This window comes from Elephantulus edwardii, unplaced genomic scaffold (assembly GCF_000299155.1).
Source record: "Elephantulus edwardii isolate Elephantulus edwardi_28Jun2011 unplaced genomic scaffold, EleEdw1.0 scaffold00379, whole genome shotgun sequence".
NCBI classification, from domain to species: Eukaryota; Metazoa; Chordata; class Mammalia; order Macroscelidea; family Macroscelididae; genus Elephantulus; species Elephantulus edwardii.
This window is the reverse complement of record NW_006400129.1, coordinates 319,738-333,290: the sequence shown is the minus strand read 5'-3', so window position 1 is coordinate 333,290 and position 13,553 is coordinate 319,738. Positions and strand designations below refer to the sequence as shown.

Sequence of the window (13,553 nt, the reverse complement as noted above, 5' to 3'; positions counted from 1 at the left end):
GACAACCTCTTCAACAAATAAATGGTGCAGGCAAAACTGGATTTCTACCTGAAGAAAGCTGAAACAGTACGCACATCTCACACCATACACAAAAATCAACTTAAGGTGGATCACAGACCTAAGGGTAAAGTCAGATTCTAAAACACAAAGTGGGATGAAACTTAGAAGGCTGAGGCTATGGTATAAACAGACTGGTAAATACAGCCAGAAATGCACAACCAGGAGAAGATAACATTGATGAACGGGACCTCTTAAAGATTAAGCCCCTATGTACAAGGATGGGGGGATTGGAGGGGCTTAAATGTAGGGTAGCACTATTTGATGGGTGGAGGGAGGGATTGGTAAAGGAAAGTGGAAAGGTCTAGTGTAAAAATATATATGAACTTCACGAATTTTGTATGTTAACCAGTATAAAATAAAATTTTTTTTTTAAATTTAGGTTGTTTATTTTTCATTTCAATGAACATCTACAGAGATTTTGGGATTCCATTCATTCATTGTTGCACCCTTCTCCCCGCAAAATAAAAAAATTTTAAGAATTTTTTTTCCAATAGGATGAAAAGGACTGTCTGGGGAAAAAAAAAATGGCAATACCATCTCAGACAAGAGTCTCATAATAAAAATTTACAAAATACAAAAATTTACAGAATACCACAGTGCACCTACAAGGAAAACAATGATAACCCAATTATAAAATGGGTAAAAGACATGGAAAGACTTTTCACAGTGGAAAACATTTAGATGCCCAACAGACTAATGAAGAGAGATGCTCAAAATCATTGGCAATAGGTGAGATACAACAAAACCACAATAAGACACCATCTCACCCAGTAGCAGTGGCAAAATTTAACAGGACCGCATGCAATACATGTTGGAGAGGATGTGGAGAGATTCAAACTCTCATACACTGTCGGTGGGTCTGTAAAATGTTACAATCACTCTAGAAGGTAGTCTGACATTTCCTCAAAAGGCTGAACATAGGAATTCCATAAGATGCAGCCATTCCACTATTAAGAATATACCCTGAGGAAAACAGAAGTGAGACACAACTGGTGATTTATACACGGACGTTCATAGTAGTGTTATTCACAATAGCAAGAAAAGAGAAACAGTCCAAAAGTCCATCAACAAACACCTTGCAGCACTCAGGAGCAACAATTTCAAAAAATACTATATAACCATTATGCTGAGTGAACTAACTCAATTTCATAAGGACAAGTACTGCGTAAGACTATTATTGTAAAAAATAGTAAGATCTCTAGTAAGATGTGCATAAAATTCCAAAAGGGGAAGAGGGAGGGGGTGGAGGGTTATGGGTGGGAATTGGGAGAAGTCAAGGGGTCTCAGAGTTTAGAGGGTGGTGGAAGGGGTTAAAGGAATTAGGAAAGATCCAGTGGGGACCTGAAAAGACAAGATAATATAACAGTGGGCAGAGATCTCAAAAGGACAAATACTGCATAGTGCCACTGTTGTAAAACGGGACTGACATCGGGGTTGGGGGAAGACTGAAAAAAATGTATACTGCATTGAAACAGATGAGGGAAAGAACTGTTCAAAAGGGATATATGACTAGTTATTATTGTCATGACAGGAGTCCAGAATGAAGGATGCATAGTTGAGTGGACTTGGGAAGAGGGATTGTGTAACAATGAAAGAATTTTTCTTTTATTTTTCAAACAAAAGAGCAAATTGGGGCGGGAGAGGTGGGCAGGGAGAAAAGTACAATAATGATTGAATGAAAATCCAAAGTAAACTTTCAAAATTAATTTAAAAAATAGTGGACCGAGATCTATAGTAATTGGTTTTATAAAATGCAATGCATGGGAATGATTATATAAAACAAAATGTGAATGAAGGAATATGTGAAACACATGTAGATGAATGAAACATAATGCACACAAATTTTGTATGCAAAACAAAATTTGTTTAAAAAAATATCCTTAAAAAATATTCCACTCACATTTTCACTTTGAAATAAAAGCTCCATTTCTAACTGAATGATTTATAGGATAAATTATACAATATAAATATATATACAAAAATATATAAATCTATTTATAGTACACTTTAATGACCTGATTATAATGGAATGTGCAAAGATCTGGAGCTGGAGAATAATACAAGAAGTACTCAGAATTTCTCAAATCGAAAGAACTGAAAAATAAATTCAAGCCTCAAGCTGCAATAATGACAGACACTATGGTAGAAATCCAGGAAGCATCAAAAGATTGAGAGAATATACAGAATGACTATCAGCTTAAAAGAATTAGCTGACATGGAAATATTTCAGCAAGTATCTTATGAGCAAGGTCCAATGGTAATAAAAGAAGTCCTGCTGCAATGAAGGCACTGGCAAAAAAATAAGGCCCCAGGAATCAATAGGATAGTAAATGTTTCAACTAACTAATGCAATCCTGGGTATGCTCACCAGTATGTGCCAGGAAATGTGGTAGACAGCTAGCTGGCCAACTGACTGCAGGAAATTCATGTATGTTTCTGCTCCCAACAGAGGTGAAACAACAGAATGTCCAAATTATCAAGTTCGCCTGACATACTTTGAACATGTTGTAAGGAGAGACAGGTCTTTGGAGAGGGACATCATGCTGGGCAGAGTGGAGGGACAGCGCAGGAGAGGAAGACCCTCTATGAGGTGGATTGATTCAGTGACTGGGGTAATCGGGATGGATGTGTCAGAGGCAATGAGATTGGCACAGGATAGAGCAGGGTTTAGGGCTGCTGTACACAGGGTCACTATGAGTCGCAAATGACTTGACGGCACATAACAACAACAACAACAACAAGCAAAATATTACTGAAGATCATCCAAAACTGGGTACTCTGACAGAGAATTTCCAGAAGTTCAAGCTGGAAACAGAAAGGACCATAACACCAGGGATGTCACTGCTGATGTCAGATAGATCTTAGCTAAAAGCAGGGAATACCAGAAAAATATCTGTGTCTTATTAACTATGCACAGGCATTTGACCAACTATGGCTAACACTGTGATGGATGAAATCCCAGAACACTTAATTATGCTTATACAAAATCTAGACCTAGACCAAGAAGCTGCTGTCTGAAGAGAGCAAGAGAACACTGCATGGTTTAAAAGCAAGAAAGGCGTGCAGCAGGGATATATCTTTTCTCCATACCTATTCAGTCTATTTTTAGTCAATTTTTCAATTTAGTCTACTTTCAGTCAATGAAACAGCTGGACTTTATGAAGAATGCTGCATCAGGATTGAAGGAAAACTCAACAGCCTGTATTATGCAGATGACACAAACCTGCTGACTGAAAACAAGGTCTTGAGGTGCTTGCTGAAAAAGAGAAAGGTTTGCAGCCTTCAATATGGATTACATCTCACCATGAGGAGAAATCCTCACTACTAGACCAACAGGCAACATCATAATAGATGGAGAAATGAAATTCTCAAGGATTTCATCTTATTAGGATGCACAATCAACACTCTTAGTATTGATCAGGAGATCAAGAGAGATATAGCTTTTGGAAAGTCGGCTGTCCAGGACCTCTCCGAAGTCCTGAAAAGGAATGATGCCAGTTTAAAGACTAAGGTGCACCTATTTCAAGCCATAGTTTTTCCAATCACCTGCTACAGATGAGAGCTGGACAATGAATAAGGGTGATAGAAAAGAATTGATGCCTTTGCATTGTAGTATTGGAGAACAGTACTAAATATTCCACGGACTGTGAAAAAAAAAACCAAACTACTATGTCTTGGAGAAAGTGCAGCAAAAATGCTCCTTAGAGGCAAAGACAGCAAAGCTTTATGTTGTCTGGACATGCTGTTAGGAGGGGCTATTCCTTGCACAGGGATATCATGCTTGGAAACTTAGACGGTCAGCAAAGGAGAGGAAGATCCTTAATTAGATGGACTGACACAGTGACTGTACAAATGAGCTCAAGAGTGTCTGAAGTGATGAAGATGGTGCAACATAGGGCAAGAGTAAGATCTGTTGTTCACAGGGCCACTTTGAATCATAGTTGATTTAACTGCACATAATAAAAATGACATTAATATTGTTGTTGTTATTATGTGCCATCGAGTCGCCTGCGACTCATAGCGACCCTATGTACAACAGCCCTAAACTCCGCTGTCCTGTGCCAATCGCACTGTCTCTGACACTCCCATTCCAGAAGTCAAATTAGCTGTATACCTATTTACTATTTTTATCCTAAAAAGTCTATAGAAAGTTTTCAAAAGATTTAACTCCATCCTCATTTTCCCCTAAAAATTTGTGTTGCTGTCAAGTGCCATGGAGTTGGCTCTGACTTAGAGAGATCCTATGGCATCTCCCAATCTGTTCTTAATCCCACAGTTGTAGTTACTATGTCAGCCAGCCTATTGATGTTCTTGCTCTTTTTCACTGACCTCCTTTACCAAGCATGATATCCTGCTCCAGGGACAGGTTTTCCTGATATCATGCCTGAAGTATGTAAGACACAATCTCACCATTCTGAATGCATTTCTTCCAAGAGAGATTTGACTTCAAGTACCAGTAATTAGGATGGCACAAGATAGGGTAAGGTTTTGACTGGCTCATTATGAGTAGCAGTCAACCAGATGACACCTAACAGCAATCACCTAAAGAAGTTTCCATTTACAACAAGTCTAGGAATATCAAACAATATTGTGAATATCACACAAAGAAAATTCTTGCTAAAGAGAACAGCTGAAACAGTACATCAACAGAAAACTGTCAGAAATCCAAGTTGGGTTTAAAAGAGGCTATGGCTGGATCCAAGAGACCATGGAACAATGGATATCATTACTGATGTCAGAGGAATACTGACTGAAAATAAAGAATATCGGAAAAACGTGTACCTTATTATATTATGCAAAAACATTTAACTGTATCATAATAAATTACTGTTAAAATGAGAGGAATGGGGATCCCAGGACATTTAATTGTGTTTATGTGATACTTGTGCAGAAATCAAGAAGCAATCATTCAAACAAGGGAATATAACATGGTTTAAAATCAGGAAAGGTATGCGTATCTTTTCCTCACACCTATTTAATACCCATGCTGAGCAGATCATTCAAACTGGACCACATAAAGAATGTGGTGTCAAAATCCAACTTTTCTGTAAAGTTCTGTTAAAATCACAATAAAAGTAAAATTTTTAAATTTTAAAAATTAAAAAAAAATAATAGAAAAAAAGAATGTAGTGTCAACAACCTAAGATACACAGACAACACAATTTTGCTTACAGACAGTGCTTAGTGAGGAAAATAAAAAATCACAGCTTTCAATATAGATGTGTCATCTCATCAAGAAAACCTTAATCCTCATAAAAGAACCAATAGGTGGAGACTGAAGTTGTCAATGATTTCATTTTACTTGGCTCCATCATCAATACCCATGTTAGCAGAAGTCAAGAACTCAAAAATATGTGTTGCACTGGATAAAGCTGCTGTCAAAGACCTCTTTAAAATGTGCAAGAATGTCATTTTGAAGACTAAAGTGATCCTGACTCAAGTCATAGTATTTTCAGTTGCTTTATAAAGCCAGGATGTTCCTTAAAGGCAAAGATGATGAAACTTTGTCTCACATACTTTGGGCATGTTGTCAAGGGGGGCCAGTCCTTGGAGAAAGACCAACGTTGGACAAAGCAGAGAGTCAACTAAAACAGACAAAGACTCAGTGAAGTGGACTGACACAGTGCGATAATGGACTTGAGCATAGCAGAGATCATGACAATGGTGCAGGATTGGCAAAGTTTCCATCTGTTGTTGAGAGTTGCTATGAATAGTAGTTAACTCAAGGACATGTAAGAACAAGTACTAGTGAAATTCTATCTATGACTTGTTTATTGTTAAAATGCAAATTGGCAAATCATCTTGTGGCAGTTATTGGTGATCAAATTATTTCATTTTCTTTCCTCCTTGCTATGATCCCCACTAGCAAGTTAGCTCTTGTTTTACTTGCTACAGTCATTAACCTACACAATCGGCAAAGAGAAGGCTAAGCAGGAATAAAATGAGAGAATCAACTCTCCTTATTAAGCCACATTATATGTATACATTATATGTATACATATGTTTATGGTTTCACAGCACAAGTAAAATGAAAAATAAAAGTACATAGAAAATGCCACATCTGTGGTTATAAGAAATTAACAAACCTAATGCTAAAGTCAAAGGCAGGTGGTTTGAATCCACCAGCTGCTCTGCAGGAGAAAAACGGGCAATCATCTCCCATGCAATTTATTGTTTCTGAAAGCCCACTGGAGGGTCAGTCAGTTCCAACTCAATGGCACACAATATATTTTTTATGCAAATACTTTTAACATATATTTGTCAACAACTCCTTCTCCTTTCCCATCCTCTTGTATTTTCTAAGTATTACTTTACCTTCCCTTCCCAGTGCCCCCGCCTCCCCTGCTCCCCACTCCCCACTTTGTAATTATGCTGGGGGCTGTGTGGGGGGGGGGAATGCCATGATGCATTAAGCTTTGTGTTGTTAACTGGCAGGTCAGGTATTTAAAATCCAGTAGCTTCTCTTTAAGAAGGGCAGCCTTCCCCAAAAATTATTTCACTCACTCACTCACTGCCATTGAGTCAGAATTTACTCCACTGGGGTTTTGGATTCTATAAATGGCATTGGAAGGGACTGCTCGTATTTCTTTCCCTCAAAGCTGCCAGTTGATTTGAATCACCTTTGGGTGAGCAGTGTAACTCCACAGGGACTATGCCACCAGAGCTCACTCATAAAGACTTATAAGCCTTGAAAACCCAAGTAGAGGGTCACTATGACTTTCTAGTCAGCAGGCTTTTTCCCCAGTGAGTGGGTCGATACAATATGAAGAACCCAACTAACACAGTGGGTTTGACTGTGGGCAGGGGGCATACCTCACTTGTAAAAATACTTGCCAAGGGAAAGGAGTGATCGCAAAACAAATGTAGAAAGTTTTAAAAAACATAATAAATAAGCATACGAACCACTGCCTCGTCTTACTGTGAGACTTCTTCCTAAAATCCTACAATATAAGTGAATATTATGTTTGCATGTAAATATATGCTAATAATTGTGTGATACATGGTCAAAATTAGATGGTAAATGATGGGACACCCACTATCCCCAGCCAGGAGAGGCAGTACTGGGCAAGAACAAGCAAGAGAGCAAAAGAAAACCAACACAGATGCATAGCACAGACACTAACACTGCCAGGGAAATAGTGGTAACAACGGTCAAAAAAATCACGAATGTTTTCAAAACTAGAGTGGCTCGAGTCCCTAACTAGCCACTAGAGGAAACAATGAGAGAAGAAGCTGGAAGGGGGATGTTACTGGCACTGGTAATGTTAGAAACTTGTCTCCTATCTTCCAGAAAGTTACTAGACTCATGATCCATCCATGATATAGGGAAATAAAAAAAACTGTATTTGTTGTTGTTGTTATATGCCATCAAGTTGCTTGTGACTCACAGCATCCTTATGTACAACAGCTCTGAACTCTATTGTGTGTCAACTTCATTGTCTCTCTCCTATGACCCTGGTCACTGAGTCAATCCATCTCGAGGGCCTTCCTCTCTAGTACTGCCCCTCCATCTTCCAAGCATGATGTCCTTCTCTCTCCTTGCAACATGCCCAACACATGTCAGATGAAGCTGCAGAATCCTTGCCTTCAAGGAGCAACCTCATTTAACCCTCTCTAGGATAAATCTGTTTGTTCTCCTAGCAGCCCATGGTATATTCAGTGCTCCTCTCCAGCACCTTAGCTCAAAGGCATCAGTTCTCCTATCATCCCTAGTCATTGTCCATCCTTCTGATGCATAAGTAATTGCAAAGACCATGGTCTGTATCAGGTGCACCTTAGTCTGACTGACATCAATGTTCTTCAGTACTCTAAAGAGGTTCCTGACAACTTTCTAAAATGCAATTAAGTCTTTTGATTTCCTTGTTGTTGGTACCAAGAGTGTTGATTGTGGAGCCAACTGAGCTGAAGCCGTTAACAATCTCAATCTCTTCACCATCTATCATGATGCTGCCAATTGGCCCAGTGGTGAGAATCTTTGTTTTCTTGATGTTTAACTTCAATTCATATTGAAGGCTACAGTTCTTGACCTTCTGCAACAAGCGCTTCTGGTGCTCAGTTTCAGCAAGCAAGGTTGTGTCATCTGTATAACACAGGTTTTTGATGAGTTCTCCTCCAATCCTGATGCCACATTTCTCCTCATAGAGCCCAGCCTCCTGGAGAATCTGTTCTGCATGTAAATTGAAAAGGTATGGAGACAGGACAAATCCCTGGCATACATCCTTCCCAATTTTGAACCATGCAGTGTTTCCTTGTTCTGTTCTGACAACTGCCTTCTGATCCAAGTATAAGTTTCGCATAAGCACAACCAAATGTTCTGGGATCCCTATTCTCAGAGTTAGCCAGTTTGTTGTGATCCACAATCAAATGCCTTTGTATAGTCAATGAAATACACATAGACTTTCCTCTGGTAACTCTCTTGCTTTCAACCAAGATCCATCCAGCATTGACTACATTGTCTCTAGCGACACTGCCTCTAAACTCCCATCTGGCAGTTCTCTGTTGATTTGCTGTTCCAGTCAGTTTTGGATAATTTTCAACAGAATATTGCTTGCTTATGCTATTAATAATGTTGTTCAATAATTTCCGCACTCTTGTCAGGTCACCTTTATTTGGAATGGGAACAAATATGGATCTCTTCTAGTCAGTTGGCCAGGTGGTCTTTCTCCAGCTTTCTTGGAAACAAAATAAAAGGAGCTGGCAGTCTGTACCTCTAATCAGAATACTGACTAAAAATCAAACTAGGAAAGTTCTTCAAATAAAAATATATTCCAGAACGTTCATCTTAAAAAGTAAATAACTGTTAAAGCTAGATGTGCTATAAAAGTTGTTGTTAATGTTAGGTGCTGTTCAGTTGAATAACAACTCATACCAATCCTATGAACAGATGTCAATCCTGTCCTGACCTGTGCCATTCTCAACATCTCTGGCACACTAGAGCCCATTGCTGCAGTCATTGTGTCAATTCATTTGGTTGAAGGTCTTCCTCTCTTTAACCTACCCTCCACCTTTCCAAGTATGATGTCCCTTTCCAAAGAACAGCGTCTCCTAACATGCTCAAAGTATGTGAGACAAAATTTCACCATCCTTGCCTCCAGAGAACACTCTGGCTGCACTTTCTCCAAGACATTTGTTCTTTTGACAGTCCACTGGATACTCAGTTCTCTTCCCTAACATTGTAATCCAAAAGCATCAATTTTTCTTCTGTCATCCTTATTCATTGTCTAGCTCACAGATGCATAGCAAGTTACTGGATAGACCATGGTTTGAATCAGGAACACAGACTTCAAACTGACATCACTGTTCTTCAGTAATTTGGATTAAGTCCCTAACAGTGGACTTGGCCAATACAAAATGGCACCTGATTTCTTGACTGCTAGTATGAAGGCTGTTGATTTTGGATCCAAGTAAGGAGAGATAAATTTCAACCTTTTCTCCATCTACCACGATATTGTCATTGCCTATTGGTCCAGGGGTGAGGATTTTTTATCATCAACTTGAAGCTGAGATGCAATCCATATTTGAAGGCTGCCATCTTTGATATTCTGCAGTAAGTGCTTCAAGTTCCCCTCGCTTTGGGCAAGCAAGATTGTGGCATCTGTATAATACAGGTTATTGATGAGTCTTGCTCTAAGCCTGATGTCACATTCTTCCTGAGTCTAGGTTAAATAGGTAGGGGAAAAGAATACTACTCCCGATGTACATCTTTCCTAATTTTAAATTATGCAGTGTTCCCTTGATCTGTTTGGACAACACCTTCTTGGTCTAGGTACAGGTGTCATAAGAGCATCATCAAGTGTTCTGGGATTCCCCTTCTTCTCAGTGTTAGCCATAATTTGTTAAATAAGGCTGCAGGAATCAATGGGATACCAACTGACATGTTTCAAGAAACAGATGAAGCCAGGGATATGCTCACCAGTTTATGCTAGAAAATTTGGACAGTTGCCTGGCTGACTGGCTGGAAAAGATCTATTTATCTGTTCCCCTTCCCAAGAAGAGTGATTCAACAATACATAGAAGTTTTCAAACAAAATCATTAATATCACATGCAAGAAAAAACCAGCTAGAACAGTATATTGCCAGAGGAATGTCAGAAGTTCAATTTGTGTTTAGAGGAGGTAATGGTATCAGGTATATCACTGCTAACATCAGATGGATCCTGCTTGAAAGCAGAAATAGAAGAATGTCTATTTGTGTCTTATTTATGCTATAAAAGAGCAAATAAAAATCCTCCACTGAGTGGATAAAAAATGTCAAAAATGAAAATAAAATTCAAGCCTGTATTTGCTAGCAACTTCTGTAAAAGATCTGCATAAAGTAAAGTGCAAATTTAGACCAAAAAGACTCTACCTTTTGGCTTGAACCTACCTTGCACTTTATGGGCAAAAGACTTGATCTGTAAAACCACAACCTCAAGCATTCCATGATGTAATTATACTCTGGGGCTATTATGAATTGAAATCAATTGAATACCACCTAACAACACCATGCTATTAATCTTGAGGGTACGACGTTATATTAAGTAACAACTAAGACTCAAATCATAAATGCAGAATCTTTTATAAGAACTTGTGTATATATGTGTAACAATAAATCCAATGCATTTTTCAAAACTAAAAATTAACAATTATGTTAAGACAGAAAAACATCCAGGATGGCCACCTTTCTTAATAAAGGCTATCCCACATCTAGCTAACAGTTATCATTTCCTTCAATTCACCAAATGTTACAAGCATTTCTTCTTTTAATTTTTACAGGCTTGAAGTGTTGACTGTGTCAACAACAAAAACATTAGTTACTAAGTGTATCCTCACAGTCCAAATAAGTTTCAACACCTTTGCTACATGGAAAAGGATCACTTTTTTTTCTTTTTTATTAATTTTAATGAAAAGTTTACAGAGACTTAGGATCACCTTAACTTTTTAAAAACATTTTAGAAATATTATTTGCCCCTATTAATGCTCTTACTAAGTGATTTGCATGTCATTATTTTTAGTAAATTTTTATTTGTTCATTTAACAAATTAATTTGTATAAACCAAAAAGCCAACTTATTCTGACTCATGATGACTCCACAACAATCTTACAGAATAGAGTAGGACCACACTATAAAGGTATCCAAGGCTGGCTCAACTTTCATCCCATGTGCACTTCAAATTTCTGTTGTTTTGGTTAGCAGACTCAAACCGAATTTGCTAATAACTTTATATTAACACCATTTATTACACAAATGTTGACAGGTGCTGTCAAGTTAACTGCAACTTGTAGCAATCCTATAAACAACAGATTAAAACCTTGCCCTACCTGGTACCATTCTAACAATCTTCACCATGCTCAAGTGAATTTTGCAGTAACTGTTAAATGTAAATCCATCTCTTTGAGGGGGTTTCCTCTCTTTCAATGACCCCTTAACTTCCCCAGCATAACCTCTTTTTGCAAAGACTGACCCTTCCTGACAACATGTCTAACTAGAGAACAAATTTCACAATCCTTATCGTTAAGGAGCATCTTGGTTACACTTCCCCCAAAGCATATTTGTTTGCTCTTTCAGCATTCCATGAAATATCCCTCACTCTTTGTCAACACCATAATTCAAAGGCATTAATTATTCTTCTATCATCCTTACTCACTGTGGAGTTTTCACAAAAATACTGAAAGCAGCAGAAAGTACCTTCATGGGTTGACCCAGATGCATCTTAAGTCTTTAAAGTGATACCCATGCTCTTTAATACTTTTGACAGCAGATTTTCAAAGTGTCACAGATCTTTTGCTTGTTTAGTTACTGCTACCATGGGTACTGATTTTGGATCCAAATAAAATTAAATCATTGACGACTTCAACCTTTACTTGTCTGTTGGCCCAGTGGTGATGATGATTTTTGTTTTCTTGATGTTGAGATGTATGGGAATACTGCTGAGCAATAATGTAGAAATAATAAGCACTATGCATTTACAAAAAAAGTCAAACCGTCTACTACAAAAATAAAATGGCCCTGCATCTCACTGAGCTTAGTCAATAGAGGTTAATCAGCACAGTCAACTTGAAGAATCAATTTTCTATCCTACAGACCTTAAGTGACAAAATAGAACTCCCCAACAGAGTTGTCTAGGTTTCAATCTTTATAAAAACAGATTCCCGGGTCTTTTTTCCGTGGTTAGCACTTAACCCTGCTGTCACCATCCCCTTGGGATCATTAATGTGGGAAGAGAAGCCAAAACGACACGGATCATTGCACTTTCCTAGTTTTAGCTAGTTGTGTGATCCCTTCACCAATCCTTCTAAGCCTCTGTGACCAGATATGCAAAACATAGGTTGGCATCAGGTGATCACAACCAACTCAGCACTAAACGGTCTCATTCAGCTGTGTTTCCTCAGGACCTAACAAGTAAGCAGCGCATTCTTGAATGATAAGAATGTTGCACTCGTGCTGGGAAAATTCCCTTACGTCCCTTCCAGCTCAGTTGCTCTCCGAAAAGCATATTCCAGCAAGAATGTACTATGATGGAGCACAAATTGGACAGCATTCTCTCCCTCCTACACCTAGCGAGACGGCTCAAGGTCTGCGGCCCTTTCCTTCCTTGATCACTGTTTTACCGAAAGGCTTCCAGTGGCCTTTGAACTTGAGTCCTCTTCTGGACCTCCCACCAAGACTGCGTCCTGCCCGGTCGGGAGACCAGGAACACGCTCCGACACACGCGAGGGCGGTTTTGGCGCGCGGTAGTGATGTCACTACCGTCTGCCGCCACCTCCTGCTCCAGCAGCCAAAGCGTCCTCCGGTTTTAAACTCGGCCCCGCCCCTCCCGCAGTGTCTGAGGAGCTTCGCCTCTGGGCCGTGCCGTTAACGGGCCCTCGCTGCCCCGCGCGGAGGCCCGTCCCCGTCCCCGCCCTAGTCACCTTGAGGTGGCCACTGTCAAGACTGCTAGCTTCTTCCTCCTCCTCGCCCCCCAAGGCAGTGGGTGGGGGCGCGCTCCGACCCCGAAGACCAGGGTGCTCGGTGGCGGCGGCCAAGGAGGTGGCCAAAGCAGCGCCCCCCGAAGCTCCGGGGCTGAGCGTCACGTTATGTGCATTCTCGCCCCAGCGCCACGGGTACACCATGAAGTCGCTGAAGCCGGGGCTGGTGGGGATGAGCGGTGGCGGTGGTTCTGGCTCTCCTCCACTGCAACACAACTTGATCGGGGTCGTCCTGATGACCGACACTAACACTCGCTTTGGGGAGTCGTGGCAGAAGACGACAGGCGGCCGTTGCGGCGAACTGTCCGCCATCGCCGATTCCTCGCCCCGGATCATCGCACGACCCTGATAGCAGCTCTGCTAGCACGAGGCAGCACTCCCAGAGTCCAGATTTGGCCACTGCTCCCCAATTCTGCACTGCTCTGAGTCTGGCTTTCAGTCCCGCGGGCTCATGGCTGGCGGACGTTGACCGGAATCTTGCGTAGTGGCCACCAAAGAAGTTCAGCGGTGCGCCGCGGACGGCAGAGAGCGGACAGGGCTGGACCC

The 13,553-nt window shown here is 40.2% G+C and overlaps 1 protein-coding gene across 1 annotated transcript in view; it reads right to left on the bottom strand.

Annotated features, from left to right (window-relative positions):
- Positions 1-13,343, bottom strand: part of ZNF367 (zinc finger protein 367) — a 35,248-nt gene extending 21,905 nt beyond the window's left edge. Inside the window, exon 1 of the mRNA XM_006902195.1 lies at positions 12,951-13,343. Coding sequence (XP_006902257.1) covers positions 12,951-13,343 — 393 coding nt within the window. The remainder of the gene's footprint in view (positions 1-12,950) is intronic.
- Between the last annotated feature and the right edge of the window lie 210 nt (positions 13,344-13,553).